The sequence below is a fragment of the Rattus rattus genome, chromosome 17 (assembly GCF_011064425.1).
Source record: "Rattus rattus isolate New Zealand chromosome 17, Rrattus_CSIRO_v1, whole genome shotgun sequence".
Lineage (NCBI taxonomy): Eukaryota > Metazoa > Chordata > Mammalia > Rodentia > Muridae > Rattus > Rattus rattus.
In genome coordinates, this window is record NC_046170.1 from 44,201,540 (window position 1) to 44,221,984 (window position 20,445).

A 20,445-nucleotide genomic window follows, 5' to 3' on the forward strand; every position below is an offset into this window, starting at 1 on the left:
AAAGGACAGGAAGGAGCTGGTCAGACTGGGCTTTCGACATGATTCACACTAAGGCGAGCCGCCCCACCCAACACTGTTCCCTACTGAAGCCTCCAGTCCCTCCTGCCTCCTGTAAGGAGGGGAGAGCTGCCCTGGCCTGACTGGAGCCGTGCTCCCTATCTGCGCAATGGCGAGAGCCAAGAGGGAAGAACTCACTGAACTATCCTACCTACACATCCCTGCCCCGTCCCTGTGGGAAGATGAGTGCAGTAAATAACAATTTCTAAAGGAAGATGGCACGAAAGACGAGAGACACTTCCTGGGCGGTAACGGCTCCATTTCAAGTTTCCAGAATACCTCTGTGTATCCTCTTGTTGGGCAGGAACCCAGGTGTTTCGTACTGCATCAGTGAACCCAGGCGGTCAGCTACACAGATCAGCTCCTGGACTTCAGGCTTGTAGCCCTCGAAATTCTGATGTAACACATCCCTGCAGGAAACACCAGGAATAAGATAAGGACTTGTGCTGCACACCTGCAGGGCAGCACACCTGCAGGGCAGCACACCTGCATGGCAGCACACCTGCATGACAGCACACCTGCAGGGCAGCACACCTGCAGGGCAGCTCACCTGCACCACTGCTCCCCTGGAGCTCAACCAAGAGATACACAGGACCAGGCACAGTCACTTTCCCATCCCACCACACAGTTAAAGAAGCAGTCTCTCTTTGCTAGCTGTGTGCACTGTCTGCTCCCACATGCGAGCCAGTGCACCATTACACAGCGTATGTAGGGGTCCACGGCCCTCATCAGCATTTGCTCTGTAAACCTCTCCAGACACACACCGTGTGCAGTGCCTGACCATGTCTCTTAACTGATACTCAATCTGCTGATATATGTTGTAGTTATCAGAGATCTGAATTGACTTCAGTCTGGTTTCTTTTTCTTTCCTTTTTTCCCCCTCCTGTGATGGATAGTTTTATGTCAACTGGACACAAGCTAAAGTCATCTGAGAGGAGGAAACCTCCATAAGATCACACTGTAGGCAAGCCTATAGAATATTTTCTTATTTGGTGATTGATGGGAGAGGGTCCCGCCCATTGTGGGTGGTGCCGTCCCTGGGCTGGTGATCCTGGGTTCTATAAGAAGGCAGGCTGAGCAAGCCAGGGGAAGCAAGCCAGTAAGCAGCACCCCTCCATGGCCTGCCTCAGCTCCTGCCTCCTGACCTGCCCTGACTTCTTTCAGTGAAAAGCAGTGCTGTGGAAGTGTGAGGCAGATGAACCCTTCCTCCAGAAGTTGTTTTGGTCACGGTGTTCCATCACGGCAATACTAACCAAACTGAGACGTGCCTACACACAGTGATAGAATTACACTAAGAAATGCAACTGTGCACTGATCTGACCCGTTAGCTTTGGACGATTCACCTGCTGCTGCCTATCCACTCTGCTCCTCTCGGGGCCCGCCCCAGGGTCTCCTCCCTCTTAGGTCCTGCTCTGAGTCCCTGTGACCTTCCTTTCAACCGTGCTGTCTCTGGGCAGCCACATCTTGCTGCTGCTTGGCCTATTATAAAAGTCTTTACTTCAGTGAAGACTTACATCTGCTATTCCTAAAACCTGCCACTCATCTGAAAGTCTGCCCGGCCATGTCAGACGGTCTCTTGTTCACGCGGTCAATGTAGTCACAGCCTCTGAGCACTGAGTCATTTTCTCAGTATTCAGCAACTTTGGTGAAGTCCTCAGAGCCCAGATCTCTCTCCCTGACTTGTGCATGTGTGTGTGGAACCCTGAGGTTGGGATTCCACTGCAGGGCCTGGCAGACACACTCTTGGTGCTTCTCTCCCATGAGAACTCACCTTCTCTTCACTTCAGGAGGACAGAAATGCTAAGCTGTAGCAATTTCTCCATTTTAAGGAACTGCGTGCTTCTGGGAGTTAATCCCTGCCTGGATCCGTTTTGTAGCCTGACTGCCCTTAAGCACAGATGCTTTTGCCCACGACAGCAATGGCTGCCCGACGGTGTGATTTAACCTATGTACCTTGGCTGGCTCTGAACTCCTGATCATCCTGCCTCTACCTCCCTAGTGCTGGGCTTGTGTACTGTCACGTCTGGCTAAACTTTCAAATCACTGAACAATCTATTTTACAAGCAGCAGACAAAGAAATGGTGCTTATGGAGGGAGCCCATCAGCCTCGTGCATCTGAGGCATAAAGGCTGGCTGACGTGTGCGTGCAGAAGTGACACCGGTAAGGAAGTCTCAGGAGCCGTTTGGACTGCAAGAGACAGCTGGTGGCATACAAACTGCAGGAGGAACACGGGCAAGAAGAATCTTATTGATCAAGAAATACCAGCACTCAGGAGGCTGAGGCAGTGGGATTATGAGTTTAAGTCACCTTGAAATGAATGCATACTGAGGCCCAATCCCATCAAACACACAGAAGAGCAAAGTGAGCCTCCAGTTGGTTGTAGCGGCCATGCTGCCCACACTAACCCCTGCACAGCACTTACCTGATGTGAGGCTGCAGGCCAGGCTGCTCTTCATAGCCGTCTATGAGAAAAGGTAGGTTCTTGGCCCAGTGGTCCTTGAAGCTGCCCGGTAGGTCCGTGTCAATGTTATATTCCGTCAGAGGGGTATCGAGGTGTGCATGCAGATACCGAGAATACTCTGTAGATAGGAAAGGAGCCATTGCTACAGTGTGTCACCACATGGATGCTTTGAACCACATTGTCCACCCTCCAGGGGAGCAGTGGTGCAGCTGCCCTGCAGGTGAGCTGCCCTGCAGGTGTGCTGCCCTGCAGGTGTGCTGCCCTGCAGGTGTGCGGCACAAGTCCTTATCTTATTCCTGGTGTTTCCTCCAGGGATGTGTTACATCAGAATTTCGAGGGCTACAAGCCTGAAGTCCAGGAGCTGATCTGTCCTTAACTGCGAGAATTCTGAGAGACAGCTTCAGGACTACAAACGCCTGCTAGTGACAAGAATCCAGTGGATAGCAGCCAGCTTGGGTCTGCTTTGATTACAGGTTAACTTCTCCATGAATCAAGCCAGACATACTGTCTTTCTTTGTCAGAGCCTGAAACCCATGGAAGCATCAGACCGAGCCTGGGGTCAGTCAGCTCTTTCAGAGCAAACAGGTGTGCAAGCTCACCAGGGCCTGACTGACAGGCGTGCTTGCCCCCTCAGGCTGTCATGCCCAGTGACAGCTGTCTGGAAGATGGCCCTCTGGGATCAATACTCCTCCTTCAGTCATTAGGAACATCGGTATGTCTGGAATAACATGTGCATACAAGTCTATTTCTAACTATAAGTCGATGAAGTCCAAATTCTGATCGAGACTAATGAAAGATGAGCAGTCAAACTGAGGTGTCCGGTGACTGCAAAATACACCCCAGGGGTCAGAGATTTAGAGCAAAACAGCATGGAGTCAAACATTTTTTTTTTTCAGAGTTGGGGACCCGAACCCAGGGCCTTGTGCTTGCTAGGCAAGCGCTCTACCACTGAGCCAAATCCCCAACCCCGAGTCAAACATTTTTAAAAGATTTTCACTACTTTAAAAGTGTGTGCGTGGGCTGGGGATTTAGCTCAGCGGCGCGCACCTAAAGCGAAGACCCTGGGGATCAGTCAAAAAAAGAACAAAAAAAAAAAATGCCAAAAAAGCAAAAAAAATCACTCACAAAGAAAAAATTTAAACAAAGGGGAAATTTTTGACTTTTTAAAGAAGGGGCAAAGGGGTTGGGGGTTTGGCTAGTGGGAGGGGGGCTGCCAAGGAAAGGCAAAGATCCGGGGGGGCCCCCAACCCCAAAAAAAAAAAAAAAAAAAGTGTGTGTGTGTGTGTGTGTGTGTGTGTGTGTGTGTGTGTGTATGTATATCTAAGTGTGGCTATATGCATAAGAGTGTAGGTGACTTTGGAAAACAGATGTTGGATCTTCCTAAAGCTGGTTACAGGTGGCTCTAAGCTGCCACCACGTGTGGTGCTAGGAACCATACTCAGGCCCTCTGGAAGAGCAGTTTTCCCCTGGACCTAAACCATAGCATTTCTCAGGAGAACAGTCATGGTGCCTCACGCATGCAGTCTCAGCACTGGGAAGCCTGAGATAAGAGGACCTCCGTAGGGTGAGCTCTAGGCCATCAGGGGCTACAAGATGTGATGCTATCCCAAAAAGACAAGAAAACAAAACAAAAACCCTAGTGAATAGTTTGCTGAATTAAAATGTTAAATTATTATTAAATTAGGTAAAAAATATTTATTTTTATCAGATTACATAAAATGTACCATTAGAATTAATTCCATCTGCTTGTTTTTACATTTCTTTTAAATGTTTTCACCACTTTTCTTATTTGGAGAATTGCATATGTGTGCCATCATGAGTGTGTCTGTGTGTGTGTGTATGTCTGTGTGTGTGTATATATCTCTGTGTGTGTATGTGTGTGCCATCGTGTGTGTGTGTCTGTGTGAGAGTGTGTGTCTGTGTGAGTGTGTGTGTGTGTGTGTGTGTGTGTGTGTGTGTGTGTGTGTGTGTGTGTGTGTCTGTGTGTGAGTGTGTATGTGTGTGTGTCTGTGTGTGTATGTGTGTGTGTGTGTGTTGTGTGTGTGTGTGTGTGTGTGTGTGTGAGTGTGTGTGTGTGTGAGTGTGTGTGTCTGTGTGTGTGTGTCTGTGTGTGTGTGTCTCTGTGTGTCTGTGAGTGTGTGTGTCTGTGTGTGTGTGTGTGTGTGTGTGTTGTGTGTGTACATGTGTGTGTCTGTGTGTGTGTATATATATATCTGTGTGTGTCTGTGTGTGTGTGTGTCTGTGTGAGAGTGTGTGTGTGTCTGTATGAGAGTGTCTGTGTGTGTGTCTGTGAGTGTGTGTGTGTCTGTGTGAGAGTGTGTGTCTATGTGTCTGTGAGTGTGTGTGTGTCTGTGTGTGTGTATATATATCTCTGTGTGTGTAAGTATGTGTGGTGTGCGTGTGTGTGTGTAAATAGGAATTGTTTGTGTATGTGTGCATAGAAAATGTGTTTACGTGTATAGAGATAATGGTCTATGTATAGGAAGTTGTGTGTGTGCATAGGAAAGTGTGTGTTGTGTCCGGAGCCACCCCGCCTGCTTATGCCTTTCTTTGCCTGAGCTCGGTGTTTTCCGCTTCATGGGCCCTGGTTTCCAAGTAGCATACGTGGGGGTTACCACCAGCCAAGAATACTGGAGACTTCCTGGTAACTTGCTTCTGCACAAGAATGAGTTTCACTCTATTGTTAGTTAGAAACTTCAGGAAATTGAAACTTATTGTAGGTAAGAAGTTTTTGGGAAATCAAAACTTATGCCATGGGCTTCTGATGTGACATATGTTTAGCGTTACCCTGACAATAAGTTTGTGTTGTGTGATTTTTCTGCTTATAAGCAAGTGCTTTTTGCATGATTAAACGAGACTTGATCAGAATTACTGTCTTGTCTCCATTTCTCACGCCTCTTGTCCCATCTATTCCACTCCCCTCTTCAGGGTCTCCATTGACGTTCCCATAGGCCAGAACATGTGTGTACATGTGGGTGTGTGTATATAAGATGTGTGTGTGTATAGGAAGGTATGTGTGTATATAGGAAGATGTGTGTATACATATGAAGAGTGTGTATGTGTACAAAGGAAGAAGATGTGTGTGTACAGATGTGTGTGCACATATAAAAAGAGTGTGTCATAAGAGTTGTATGCATACATAAGATGTGTGTGTGTATACATAAGGTGTGCATGTGTACCTCTGAAGACGTGTGTGTCTGAGTGTGTATATAGGAAGATGGAAGGTATATATATGTGTACACCTGAAGATGTATATGGAGAAAAAGCAAGCCTGTGACTAATTCAAGAATTGCTTCCTTTCTTACCACACTGGGTCTTTCTGATACAGGAGGACGTGACATAAGGGAATGAGGGGCCAGAGATGCCAGGTCACTAATGCTAAACAATGAAACCTCCATGCAAGGCCCTTTCCTGCCCTGAGTGAGATGGGAGGGCAGAAGACACGCTTTCCACAAGGAATTGGACATCCAGCTAGAAATGTGTTTGCTCAGGCCAAGCTTCTCTGAGTTTTACAAGTCCTGTAGATAAGGTAGAAAGAACGCCAAGCCTGTCTCGGAAGACACTGAGGCCCCTGGTCCTGAAACCTCCTGCAGCAGGAGATGCTAGGGGAGGCTGCCCACCTCCAGCTCTACCATCTCCAGAAGCAGCCGGCTACCCACAGCTGAGCCCCCACCACTGGGGAACACCCCCACCATTCTCTGCTTACCTCGGAGATACTTCACCCTCAGGTACTCTGGGCTGGCCTTCTGGCCAGGAAGGGGATCGTTCAGCATAACTTTTGTCTGTGCTTTAATTCCCTCATAGAACTGCCCCATTGCCACGTGGCTGAGCCCCTTCATGTACTGGCACACTTCGTTGTATGGTTCCAGTTGCAGGCAGCGCTGTGGTTTAGGACAAAAGGCGGAGTTAGTGTCACATGGGTCAGGACTGCTGTGCCTTCTACCTGAAGCCTCCCTTCCAGGTGAGTTAGGCAGGCAGTGAGCTCCACTGAATTCTCTGAGGAACAAGAATCTGGTGACAGCGCTGAGGCTGCTGACGCTCACCTTGAAGTTCTTCAGGGCCTCCTGCAGGCTGCCATGGTGGTAGAGCATCATGCCCCGGAGCTGCAGGGTCTGCACATGGTTCTGGTTGAGCAGCAGGGCCTTCTGGAAGCTCTCAGTGGCGGCTTCAAAATTGCCCAGTTCTCTAAGGATTGAACAACCGTGGTGAGCACTGCGCAGGCCGTCAGTAACGGCAGCACTGGAGTGTCGTGCTGGGAGCTCGTGAGGTGTGAGGGAGAGCCTGTCTCTCGCTACCAAACACCTCACCCACAGCCGCAGTCTTCACACCACTAAGTAACCTAACACATCATGGGATTCCCACAGGCTTTGATTTCTTTAGGAAAAATTAACTTACTGATTTCCAAAACCAAATGGCATGTTCAAACCCCTCCCCTAGCTCATGACAAGTGCCAACCTGACACATACTCTTCCCATTCTAGGGAGAAGCAGGAGGCTCACAATCACAGAAAATGTCAGACCCATAGGATTAAGACTGTATCCCTTTGGTCTCTGAAGTCACTTCAGAGAACATCCAGTAAATCATCATGTAATTTGAAATTTTGAAGGAAAAAATAACTGAGTATACTTCAGACATTAAATTCTTCCAGAATGGAAATGATTGCTACCAACCCGTTTCTTTTTTACATATAAGGCTTTGCCCCAAGGATGGACAGTCCATACACCAACTTACGGAAATACCTTTCAAAGACACAATGCGTGCGTCCGTCTACACGATCATCTTATACGGCTCTTTTCAACCTACTTTCAATGTGTGTTTCTAACAATTCTGTAGAGCGGGAGGATAAGTTAACCTCGGATAAGCCCAGGCGCATCTCCGCTCAGCTAGTGCGAGAGAAGCCTTCGCAAACCGTCCCATCACACGAGAAAGCTCTCCACACGAGGGTGGATCTGGTTAGTTCTCTAACAGCCTTTCCCCTGTAGCCACAATGGCTTCTTCACGGCAAGAAGCCCAGAGAGCCTACCCTGGCACCCTGCAGAGTTCAAGTCTCAGGGGCTCCCACTGATAACCGTGTCACCTGCCTTTCTATCAGAGTGAGGCTGCTTTAAGAGTTGAGATGCTCTAACAGTGGGGCAACGGCCAGAACCAAGAACTTCTGGATCCGAGCTGACTTTCCCATGATGGGAATTCACCACCACACAGCCTGGCAAATGGTGAGGGTGTCAACCACCCACACCCCTGAGTGCCAGGCACAGCACCAATCTACAGGGTCTGACGCCCTCTGAGGGCTGTGCACACTGACAGGGCACATACGGTGACACAGGCCAGGGGTCCTGACCCGGGGCTCCCTCACATCCCAAAGCAGATGCCGGCAGGTGTGGCAATGCCTTCAAATCCTAAAGTGGACATCTTTTCTGAGGTGCTCCCCTGTCTCAGCCCACTGTCACTCACCGGTAGGCCTGTCCCAGACTTTTATAGGCATCGATAAAGTCGACTTTCTGTTTCAGAGCTTCTTTGAAGGCCTCGATGGCTTCCTGTGGGAGGTATGCAGAAAATGAGCCCATCCGCCTGGCTCCACCTGCATCACTAAGGGCTACACATGTGCTACGCGTTAGCTAGGACCGAGGAGGAGGCGGGCAGTGAACCATGGGGGGCTCTGACCCTGACAGGAGACAGATGTGTGTCTGGGAGACAGCTCGGCTTCCCTTTTCGAATGTGACAGAGCTGCTGTCTCACCTAACGCAGCAGGACCTGGAGGGCTAATGATTCACCGTCGTAGGAACACCATTTCTTCAATCCTTAACAGTCTAAGGAACCAAGGAAACTCAACAGCTCTGTGAGATTACTCGGAATGACAGCTGGCTGCACTCAAACTGAGTCAACAAGACAGATGATATAAATTGCACATAAAAAGGAAACAAGGCTCCTGGCTTGGTGGACATTCCTTGGATCGAACAGTGCAAGAAAACAACCCACACAAGGCTGAAGCACTGGGCACAGCCAGCACAGTCCGCAGCAACTCATGGCTGAGGCCCTGAGCTATGGACTCTGAGAGGAATCTAGGGTACACTGTGCCCACCCAAATCCTCATGTGAGAAGTGCCTTGGAGGGTACCACTCTGTTCACAGCTAGACACTGCACCTGCACACGTGGACCCACTGCACCTGCACACGTGGACCCACTGCCCCTACACTTTTGCATGACACCACTGTCACTGTAATTAGTATAAACACATCACACTTCCCAAGCACAGCATTAAGCAGCCACTGCAACTTGAAGTAAAAGACCTGACTTGAGACACCACCACGTCACCACATCTGTCCACCTAGGTGTTGGTGGAGAGAGCTGCTGCTGTCACCTGCCTGTGCATCCAGGCTCCCTCTAGACAGAGGGGTGGTGTGGCCAGAGGGCTGGATCAGACTGCTTTGAAGCAATGGTGAAGAAGAACAGCTGAAGGGCTCTTACAACACTGAATGTGTCTACTCAAGCGGCCTAGTCGGAATCTTTAGAGCTTTTATGATACTTGAAGTCAACAAACACATATTGAGCACCTACTGTGTACCAGAACCAATGTGAGGTATTGAGGGGTGGGTACAAGATGAGCAAATCATTACCTCTGTCCTCTAAGAACACTGTCTAGTTAGAACAGGAAGCCGATTGTGTAATGGGTCATAAGCTAACGCAAAGGTAGGAGTGAGGCTCTGGGAATAGGAAGTGACAGCGACGTGTGGTCTAGGGACGGAGCAGCGGTGTAGGGGGACAACACAGTGCTGTACTGTGCACAGCTCAGAGCCAGGAATGCTGGGAAATCAGAACAACAGCACACAAACGTGTGAGTGGAGAGAGACAAAGAACCTAGGGGCTGCCTGCCCAGGCATCCCGGGGCCTTGGGGAAAGGATGGTGACTATGGCAGCACAGCAGTGGGGAGCTGAGCAGGGAGGTGGGCCCCAGGCTGGGTCAGTGGGCATCCGGGCAGGAGATAATAGAAAGTCAAGGTGAGTGTCCCTGAGGAGAAAAAGACGGGTCAGATTCAGAGACATTTCTGGAGGCAGGGACAGGATTTGGTGGCAGCGGGTGAGGAAGGCAAGGCAGGGAGCTTCTGGGCCAGAGTCTGGGAGAGGCTAGTGTAGTGGCCACCCCAGGAAGGACAGGAGGGCAGCAGGGAGGGGGCTGGGGCATGTTAAGCCTGCAGGGTCTGTGGACATCCAGGGGAGATGCCCAGCAGGCACCTGCTGCCCGCTCCACTTACAGCATGCGTGGACGCCACAGTTCTTCAGTCTGATTCTCTTCAGCTTTTAAGAGTCTTTGGTTTCAGGTTCCTGCCTAAGCTCTGCTCAGCTCTCTACCTCACTCTGCCAAAGAGGGACATAGCAGAATCAAGATTTTAAGCCATAGGGAACAGAGAATAGCTCACGCGAGGCGACCTCTAAATACATAAACTGCTTCAGAGCCATCGTCTTGGTCGATGCCACCATGTCCACTGCCACCACCACCACTGTCCTCATGGTCACTGGGCGGCCATCATTTGGCTGTCCCCAACAGCAAGGTGAAGAGCTTAACATGTTACTTAAGACATGGACTAAGTGAATGGAAAGTTCTTGCCGTCATACACCAAGGGCTACAGCCACCACACTGCACAGCTGTGGGACGTGCCTGACCGGGAATGGTGGCACTCATGTGAAGTCGGCATACGAGAGAGCTGAGGCAAGAGTTACAGACTGAGGACTGGCTTGAGCTTCAAACCCTTTCTCTGACAAATTACATAAATAAAAGGTGTTAAGATGTTTAATATCTTTCCATGAGAGGTAATTGAAGATAAAGCCACCTACTTAATTAATTTCTAGACTGTCATTGGCCTGAACAGATCCACTTTATGGCATAATGTGAGCTCAAGTCCACTGCTGAGTCTAACACTGTGTGTCCACAGATAAACAGGGGTCATTCTCTCGGTCCATAATTCACATAGCCCGCGTCTACTCCTTACGAGGATGCAGATGGGACAAGAGGGATTAAATGCGACCCTATGACCTGCTTGGACAGGTAAACCACATAAGCCTCCACTTGGCCAGCTGTCCCATGTATGCTGACTCAGGACATGTATGGCAGGAGGGACCCAGTGACCTGGGAAGAGCCACTTACTGGGGGACTTCGAACCCAGTTAAAGCAGTGGCCAGGCTCTTGTGGAGATAAAGCAAATCAAGGCTCACTCTGAGCCCGTTTCAGAAGACTGCCCTGTGCAGTGTGCCTACGCCCAGCTCTCTCTCACAGAGAGGGTGTTTGCTGGTACAAGCTTTCCTTAAAGAAGTGCTCAGACTATTGACTGGATGATGGCCTTTTCCATGGGCCCCAAGGCTGCCGGTGAGCATCATGGCGGCCTGAACCTTTTCACTTCCAGAGGCTGTGAGAAAAGATACAGAATAGAAGGGAGGTGCTGGGTGGGTGGGCGCAGCCCAGCGCAAGTCATAGGCAGCCCTGCGCCTACGAGGATGTCTTTCTCTCAGACACCCTGGGTACTAGCACATAGGATGTGAGGAATACATAGAGAACTGGCAAATTCTTTATTTTTTGGCTTTCACTTAGATGGGAGTTCTTAAAAAGCATCTGTAAAACAGATTAAATCTTTCCTGATAGAATAACTGTAATACTTTTCTCATGGAATGCTACCAAACTCTGGGGGGATCTTTGGGAGGAGACAGAAGGTTGTGCCGACTTTACGGATAGGCAAGAAGCTGAAAGACTTGGCTACATGTCTAGCAGGTGGTTAGGGCTCAGAGCAAGGGCACAGGCTCCCTCAGGCTTCTCTGGATGGCCTGTGATAGCCAACACAGGCAGCTGTCACAGGTGCTGTCACTATGGCACGCTGTGTAGGAACTGGTAACAAACCCTAAGTGCTTCAGAGCTGTGACTGGTCACATGTGAAGGCGAGCAGCTAGTGGGCAGATCATGTGTGCGCAGGACAGTGTGCAAGGCAGAACATGTGTGCGCAGGACTGTGTGCAAGGCAAGGCAGGACTGTGTGCAAGGCAGAATGTGTGCACGGGACAGTGTGCAAGGCAGTATATGTGTGGGCAGGACAGTGTGCAAGGCAGAGCATGTGTGCACAGGACAGTGTGCAAGGCAGAGCATGTGTGCACAGGACAGGAGGCAGTGTGCAAGGCAGAGCATGTGTTGGCAGGACAGTGTGCAAGGCAGAGCATGTGTGCACAGGACAGTGTGCAAGGCAGAGCATGTGTGCACAGGACAGTGTGCAAGGCAGAAGGCAGAATGTGTGGCAGAGTGAGGCAGGTGGACAGGACAGTGTGAAAGGCAGAGCATGTTTGGCAGGACAGTGTGCAAGGCAGAACATATGTGCACAGGACAGTGTGCAAGGCAGAACATATGTGCACAGGACAGTGTGCAAGGCAGAACATATGTGCACAGGACAGTATGCAAGATAGAGCATGTGTGCACAGGACAGTGTGCAGGGCAGAGCATGTGTGCGCAGGACAATGTGCAAGGCAGAGCATGTGTGCACAGGACAATGTGCATGGCAGAGCATGTATGCACAGGACAGTATGCAAGGCAGAGCATGTGTGCACAGGACAGTATGCAAGGCAGAGCATGTGTGCACAGGACAGTGTGCAAGGCAGTATATGTGTGGCAGGACAGTGTGAAGGCAGAGCATGTATGTGCAGGACAGTGTGTAAGGCAGAGCATGTGTGGCAGGGCAGTGTGCAAGGGAGAGCATGTGTGCAGGACAGTGTGCAAGGCAGAGCATGTGTGCACAGGACAGTGTGAAAGGCAGCAGCATGTGCAGGCGCCAGAACATGTGCAGGGACAATGTTCAAGGCAGAGCATATGTGCACAGGACAGTATGCAAGGATAGAGCATGTGTGCACAGGACAGTGTGCAAGGCAGAGCATGTGTGCACAGGACAGTGTGCAAGGCAGAGCATGTGTGGCACAGGACAATGTTCAAGGCAGAGCATGTGTGCACAGGACAGTATGCAAGGCAGAGTTTGTGTTCAACAGGACAGTGTGGAAGGCAGAGGAGGTGTGTGCAGGACAGTGTGCAAGGCAGAACATGTGGCAGGACAGTGTGCAAGGCAGAGCATGTGTGTGCAGGACAGTGTGCAAGGCAGAGCATGTGTGCACAGGACAGTGTGCAAGGCTGAGCATGTGTGGCAGGACAGTGTGCAAGGCAGAGCATGTGTGCACAGGACAGTGTGCAAGGCAGAGCATGTGTGCACAGGACAGTATGCAAGGCAGAGCATGTGTGCACAGGACAGTGTGCAAGGCAGTATATGTGTGGCAGGACAGTGTGCAAGGCTGAGCATGTGTGCAGCATGTGTGCACAAGGACAGTGTGCAAGGCAGAGCATGTGTGGCAGGACAGTGTTGCAAGGCAGAGCATGTGTGCAAGGCAGAGCATGTGTGCACAGGACAGTGTGCAAGGCAGAGCATGTGTGCACAGGACAGTGTGCAAGGCAGTATATGTGTGGCAGGACAGTGTGCAAGGCTGAGCATGTGTGCACAGGACAGTGTGCAAGGCAGAGCATGTGTGGCAGGACAGTGTGCAAGGCAGAGCATGTGTGTGCAGGACAGTGTGCAAGGCAGAGCATGTGTGCACAGGACAGTGTGCAAGGCAGAGCATGTGTGCACAGGACAGTGTGCAAGGCAGAGCATGTGTGCACAGGACAGTGTGCAAGGGACAGTGTGCAAGGCATGTGTGTATAGTGTGTGTGTAGGACAGTGTGCAAGGACAGAGCATGTGTGCAGGCAGTGTGCAAGGCAGGACAGTGTGCATGAGCATGTGTGCACAGGACAGTATGCAAGGCAGAACATGTGTGCACAGGACAGTGTGCAAGGCTGAGCCTGTGTGGCAGGACAGTGTGCAAGGCAGAGCATGTGTGCACAGGACAGTGTGCAAGGCAGAGCATGTGTGGCAGGACAGTGTGCAAGGCAGAACATATGTGCACAGGACAGTGTGCAAGGCAGAACATGTGTGCACAGGACAGTGTGCAAGGCAGAGCATGTGTGCACAGGACAGTGTGCAAGGCAGAGCATGTTTGGCAGGACAGTGTGCAAGGCAGAACATATGTGCACAGGACAGTGTGCAAGGCTGAGCATGTGTGGCAGGACAGTGTGCAAGGCAGAGCATGTGTGCACAGAACAGTGTGCAAGGCAGAGCATGTGTGCACAGGACAGTATGCAAGGCAGAGCATGTGTGCACAGGACAGTGTGCAAGGCAGAGCATGTGTGCGCAGGACAGTGTGCAAGGCTGAGCATGTGTGCACAGGACAGTGTGCAAGGCAGAGCATGTGTGGCAGGACAGTGTGCAAGGTAGAGCATGTGTGTGCAGGACAGTGTGCAAAGCAGAGCATGTGTGCACAGGACAGTGTGCAAGGCAGACAGTGTGCAGGACAGTGGCAGAGAGCATGTGTGCAGGACAGTGTGCACAGGGGAGCATGTGTGTGCACAGGACAGTGTGCAGGCAGAGCATGTGTGACAGGACAGTGTGCAAAGGCAGAGCATGTGTGCACAGGACAATGTTCAAGGCAGAGCATGTGTGCACAGGACAGTATGCAAGGCAGAGCATGTGTGCACAGGACAGTGTGCAAGGCAGAGCATGTGTGGCAGGACAGTGTGCAAGGCAGAGCATGTGTGGCAGGACAGTGTGCAAGGCAGAGCATGTGTGTGCAGAACAGTGTGCAAGGCAGAGCATGTGTGTGCAGGACAGTGTGCAAGGCAGAGCATGTGTGCACAGGACAGTGTGCAAGGCAGAGCATGTGTGCACAGGACAGTGTGCAAGGCAGAGTATGTGTGCACAGGACAGTGTGTGTGTGCACAGGCCGGTGTGAGCAGAGCATGTGTGCACAGGCCAGTGTGCAAGGCAGAGCATGTGTGCACAGGACAATGTTCAAGGCAGAGCATGTGTGCACAGGACAGTATGCAAGGCAGAGCATGTGTGCATGTGTGGCAGGACAGTGTGCAAGGCAGAGCATGTGTGTGGCAGGACAGTGTAAGGCAGAGCATGTGTGGCAAGACAGTGTGCAAGGCAGAGCAAGTGTGTCCAGGACAGTGTGCAAGGCAGAGCAAGTGTGCACAGGACAATGTGCAAGGCAGAGCATGTGTGCACAGGACAGTGTGCAAGGCTGAGCATGTGTGCGCAGAACAGTGTGCAAGGCAGAACATATGTGCACAGGAGAGTGTGCAAGGCAGAACATATGTGCACAGGACAGTGTGCCAGGCAGAGCATGTGTCCACAGGACAGTGTGCAAGGCAGAGCATGTTTGGCAGGACAGTGTGCAAGGCAGAGCATGTGTGCGCAGGACAGTGTGCAAGGCAGTATATGTGTGGTAGGACAGTGTGCAAGGCAGAGCATGTGTGCACAGGACAGTATGCAAGGCAGAACATGTGTGCACAGGACAGTGTGCAAGGCAGTATATGTGTGGCAGGACAGTGTGCAAGGCAGAGCATGTGTGCACAGGACAGTGTGCAAGGCAGAGCATGTGTGCACAGCACAGTGTGTAAGGCTGAGCATGTGTTGCAGGACAGTGTGCAAGGCAGAACATGTGTGCACAGGACAGTGTGCAAGGCTGAGCATGTGTGGCAGGACAGTGTGCAAGGCAGAATAACTGTGTGGGGAGATGCTCATTCTTCTTGCTTAAGACACTCCCCACCCTGGGCTGCTAACATAAGTCGGTCTTCAACACTGGGATCAAGGCCTCCATCTCTGCACAGGACGGCTTGATCATACAGTGTGGTCTTCAACAAGAACCTGGCTCATGCATAATTCTCGGGCCAGCCTACCTTTCATCTTGTGGCTTGGATTACCCTGAACTAGGGTGGCAGCATTCCCTGTGGCCTTGTTGGCTCTGTGGCTCAGGCAGGGGAAGTAGCAACTCTGTGATCCCTGGCTACCAGCACAGCCTGCAGCACAGCAGGTCCCCACAGAGACACGAGGATGTGGTATGGAGTGTCCAGGAGGAAGCAACACACACACACACACACACACACTCACACACACACACACACACACACTCACACACACACACACACACACACATGCACACTCTCTGGAGTCCCTCCCCACGAGCCGGCAGGCCCAGCAGCGCAGGCGAGGCAGCTTCACCTTCAGAAGTCCTCTGTGAAAGAAAGTTAGGCCTTTGTACAGCATGGCTGTGGGCTGGTTTCTGTTCAGCTCCAAGGACTGCTGAAAGTCCTCGTGGGCTGTCGCGTAGTCCTATGGAAAGGAGGAGGAGAGATAAGATGGTGTTTGTTAGAATCTGGAATGTTCTCTGCTGTGGATGGGCAGAGGGAAAAGCCTCAGTGGGCCCTGCACCTTTCATGGCCTTGAAGGAAATGCCACGCGAAGGGGTGAAGCCAAACTAGTCCTTCTCCCTGCTAACCGCTAATGGGTGCTCACAGAGGCTTAATGCTAGGCCTTCATCTCAACCTTTCCAGAACCAGCCAGACCACCTTCCTCACACTGGACACCTCTGAAATGAACGGGCTGCGGTTCCACCTCACCCGGCTTACGCTGAGGCTCTGGTCTCTACTCTGAAGCACTGTCAAAGCATCGAGAGCTCACAGACACCGGTGGTGTAGGAGCCACGGTCACAGAAACAGACTGGTGCTGGATTCAAGCCACCTAAGCAGAACCTGGGCCTGGAGGCCTGACGGGTTCGGACTGCAGCTCTCAGACTGAGAACCAGATGAATTCAAGTTGTGCCTCCAAGCAGAAGCTACAAACCAAACTGCAACCTTTTCGGGCCATTCTAGAACCCGATGCTGCCGACGGCGCAGACGTGGGCCACGGCTGGCTCTTACAGTCTCACTGCATTGGATTTCTGCTACAGACGGTGCTCTGGCAGCAGCCCTGTAGCGCTGACATTAAACTGAGCCCATCTAGTAAGGAGTGGCTTCTGAGAGGACGAGAGAAGTGAGGTGTGGACCAATCTTTACGGGGCAATCACCTCGGATATGAAGTACAGGGTCCCCCGGTGTCGGTACAGCCGTGCTGAGGGCTGAAGTTGAATAGCTTTAGTGAGATCATTTACGGCTTCATTAATTCGTCCCAGAGGGGACAGAATCTAGAAATCCAAAACATGCAATCAGGAAAAATTCCCAGGACCAGCCCTACACTGTCAGCATTTTATCTTTCTACTCCACTGCACCGCACGCCACTCACAAAGCTCCCTGTAGCAGGCTGCGAGAGCCATGGCCTCATGCACGCACGGTGGATGCTACCTCTGTTGAGCAAGGGGAGACGGGGATGTGGCTCAAGCAGCCGCCTTGCCACTGACTCCACCCTGGGCATACCAGATTCTTGAAATAAGAACCCTCTGTTTATGCCATATTCACTTTTTAAGTAGAACACTGGCACAGGCACATTCAACCTCTAGGACAGACAGACTAGTCCCTGGCAGTTACAGTCCTTCATGGTCTCTGGCTCTTCTCCCTGTGGGAGTGAGAGCTGAAGGGTACTGCCCAGGATCTCAGGCACCTTGTCAGCCCCAAGCTCCTCAACCACACTCAGCATCTTCACAGGGAAATTGCCTGCCTGTTTGAGAAGCCCCCTAGAGCCATCACAGGGTCACTGTGGTCCGGGCAGCATGACAACACTGATGAGAGCCCGGCACCCAGAAGGAAGTCACCGAGATAGAGGAAAACTCCAGTGGGCCCCTGTGTCCATGCACCTGACCCCCCCAAGCTACCATCCTTCCATTAGGTCTCTGTCCAGCGTGCTCTAGGGGAGGGCATGCTCACCCTGTGTTACTAATTGGTCCCTTGCTCTACACAGCCTCAGATGGGCCCACCCCAAACATTGGCAGTGGCCTCCAAAGCAGAAAGAGACGGACACATGGTCACCTCAGGATGGGCCAGGGCTACCACGTGGAATGAAAAGCACCCTTCTCTGCTTGTGACCCCTAAGTAAAAACTACCACATCTTGGCACAATTGCCAGGGTCTGAAGTAATGGGTTAATGCACTCATAAAATACAGATTATTTCCATTATTTCTAAGAGCAAAGCGTCCTTCAAGTGAACTCTAAGGCAGAGAAGGCTGCAGTTTAGCTATGAGGATCAGGCTGCACTGACTGCTGTGTCAGAAATGTCACTACATGTCACTTAGATGACAGAAAACTGTTCTAATCGCCAGCCTCAGTCTAGATGAACAATTAGCTTTTTCTTAGATGTGCAAATGTTTAAAACCTGCCAGTCTTAGCTGGATTCCTAGTTTATCAGAATCACTTCAGGCATCCCAGGGTCCTGAGAGAAACAGCGATAAGCCTGCCCAGAGCTGGTGGGACGTCGTGGTCATCCCAACCACTATTCAAGAGCCTTTTGCTGTGGGGACAGTACTACGACCACCTAGCCCAAGGGAAAGACCCAGAATGGTCAGGTGAGGAACAAAACCACCGAGAAAGATCAGATTAAAACCACGTCCCCAACACAACATAAAATCCTTAGAGATCGAGATCTCAAACGCTACAACCTAAGGACAAGACCTCTAGATGTAGTCTTGGAGCGACTGAGCACTATGGTACTGTACTTGCTGTAATTCTTGGGGGAGAGGGGAGAAGCCAACCTGACTCAAACAACCGACTACATTCACGCCAACCACACGAGCACATGTGACCCCTACAGCCCAGCGCTAATGTGAGAACACGGATTTAAAACCACGAAGGGCGTCCTGCCACTCTCCTGCTCCTGCTGTTCTCAAGCCTCGCCCGCACGCAGCCTGGCACGCTCGCCCAGCTTCTGTGCAGGACACCTACTGAGATGCAGGACACCTACTGGTGTCTACTTAGCAGGTGCTGTCTCCACCTTGAGATCTGCAGCAAACAAACCTACCTGCTCCAGGTGCCTACGGAGGCAGGTCCAGCACCCAGGACCTGCACACGAGCCCCTCCTTTCATTCGCTCATTCTCTCCCTCCCTTCCAGACCAGTGGGACCACCGCTTCCAAGAGCTATAGATTTCAGGTTCCCCTGAAATGCTGTACTGTTAGACTGTGTCACTTATATCTGCGGTACGGTGCACGGTATCTCTGGTGAGCGTCCACAGAAGCAGCAGACGACATAGCCACGCTCTCACACCAAACACCATTCTCCCTTGTCACTTCACAGCTCCACAGCTGTCTGGTAACTGCCACCATGCTCACAGGCCTCGGGGACATAATCCAGCATAAAGGAACATTAAACGTTACAGTGGTAATAGTATAATAGTAGCTTCTGAATTTCAGCTAATTCAATAAGAGAGGGGAAAAAGAAAACCACACTCACTTCAGCTCGCTGCTCAAATACCTCTGGACGGTCAGGTTCCAAGGCAATTACTCGGCTCAGTTCAAACAAAGCAAGCTCAGCGTTCTTAATGTCCTTGAAAAGGTATTAGCTTAGTGTGAGACACACTGTGGCTCGGACAGCGGCAAGATCTTCTGAGACACTAGCGGTGTAGTCGTCAGAGAAGCCGCTGCTTGGAGATGAACACAAACTTGGGGTCTGCACCAGCGTTCCGCCAGGTCTGCTCGGGGGTTATACCCAAGTCTCCCCACCCTACAGGTGACAAGCTGGACCTGGATGCTTACCACCAGCTCACAGAGGGCAGATGGTATCCAGACATAGCCCTAGTCTAGCTAAGTTCTCTTCAGCATGCATAGGCTGACTTTATGCTTAAAAGGGTCTTTAAGTCTCCACTGAAAGCAAAGACAGGCTACGTGTTGGGCTGTCAAGTTCAGACAGACGGGCACAGTAAGCACCAGTTATCGGACTCAAGACTCAAATGGTCTTGTACCCTCAACACCATGGTTACCAAGGCTGAGTTCAACTGGGTCCCCTGTGTCTCAGAAGGGTACAATTATAACCATCATATCAATTTTTTCCAAGCCAGTACCAGCTTGGTAGGATTTTTATACTTTAATAAATTTTAATTAAAATATTTAATATAATATTAAAGACTTGATGATTTCAAAGTAAATGTTACAAAAATGATAGTTCTCCCTCTGAGTACTACCTCACATGACTGTCTTTAGCTGAGAATCACAGGTTTGTGTAGAGCACTCTACATGTGCTGACCTTAAGGGCACGCCCGACTCACTGAACAATCCTGGGTGAGCGCTCTTACTGCATTCTAATGAACAGGGCTCAACATCGCCTCCACCACCTTTCTTAGGGGAATAAAGGGGACAACTTAACCATGGCTTCAAAGACTTCTCCCTATCTGCCTAAAATAAAAATAAATGTCACAGCTAAGCATGGGCACGTCTTTGATCCCAGCACTCGGGAGGCAGAGGCAGGCGGATCTCTGTGATTTTGAGGCCAGCCTGGTCTACATAGTGAATTCCAGGACAGCCAGGGATACACGGAAAACCCGTCTCAAAAAAATAAAGAAAAGAAAGGAGTAAATAATAATAAATGTCACATGGTTAAATTCTTCCATCCAACCTGTCACAACAGTAAAAGGACCCCAGGCAACCTTTGTCTCAGCATGGTCAGGGAAAGTCCTGGGAACACAGATCTCTGGTTTTCCTGTGGCCAGCTCACTGCTGACTTGGAAGACACAGGGGAGCCTGGTCCCCACCTTCTAGCCATGCACCTGGGGTGACCAACCACCCTTCTTTCTCGTCTGTCCTGGCAGAGCTGACTGAATGAGAAGCAGTTCAGACAGGGCTTGGGTGCGGCAAGCCGTGTGGGCGCGGTGGCGAGCGTGACTAGCACATACATACTCACATGTAGTCCCTTCTTTCCATAGGCTATCCCTCGGCCATAAATTGCACTAACCAGATCAGGCTCCTCCTAGTCAGACCAAAACAGAAACACGTCAAAAACTAGAAACAAACAAACAAAACAAAAGTCAGTTTCTGTGTAAAGCTAATTAATACTTGAGAGACAGCTCTGTATCTGTGTACTACTGTGACCCTAGGTGATGCTGCAGTCCCAGATCTGT

The 20,445-nt window shown here is 50.8% G+C and overlaps 1 protein-coding gene across 8 annotated transcripts in view; it reads right to left on the reverse strand.

Annotated features, from left to right (window-relative positions):
* Positions 1-20,445, reverse strand: part of Ttc13 (tetratricopeptide repeat domain 13) — a 56,296-nt gene that overhangs the window by 11,986 nt on the left and 23,865 nt on the right. For 2 of the 8 annotated variants that reach the window (XM_032887477.1, XM_032887478.1), the window contains exons 5-13: positions 20,229-20,294; positions 18,786-18,878; positions 16,476-16,592; positions 15,632-15,742; positions 7,971-8,053; positions 6,563-6,704; positions 6,226-6,400; positions 2,481-2,637; positions 337-467 (exon numbers count right to left, since the gene is read on the reverse strand). In XM_032887477.1, coding sequence (XP_032743368.1) covers positions 337-467; positions 2,481-2,637; positions 6,226-6,400; positions 6,563-6,704; positions 7,971-8,053; positions 15,632-15,742; positions 16,476-16,592; positions 18,786-18,878; positions 20,229-20,294 — 1,075 coding nt within the window. The remainder of the gene's footprint in view (positions 1-336; positions 468-2,480; positions 2,638-6,225; positions 6,401-6,562; positions 6,705-7,970; positions 8,054-15,631; positions 15,743-16,475; positions 16,593-18,785; positions 18,879-20,228; positions 20,295-20,445) is intronic. The other 6 variants (XM_032887480.1, XM_032887479.1, XM_032887481.1 and 3 more) reach the window with 3 other exon arrangements.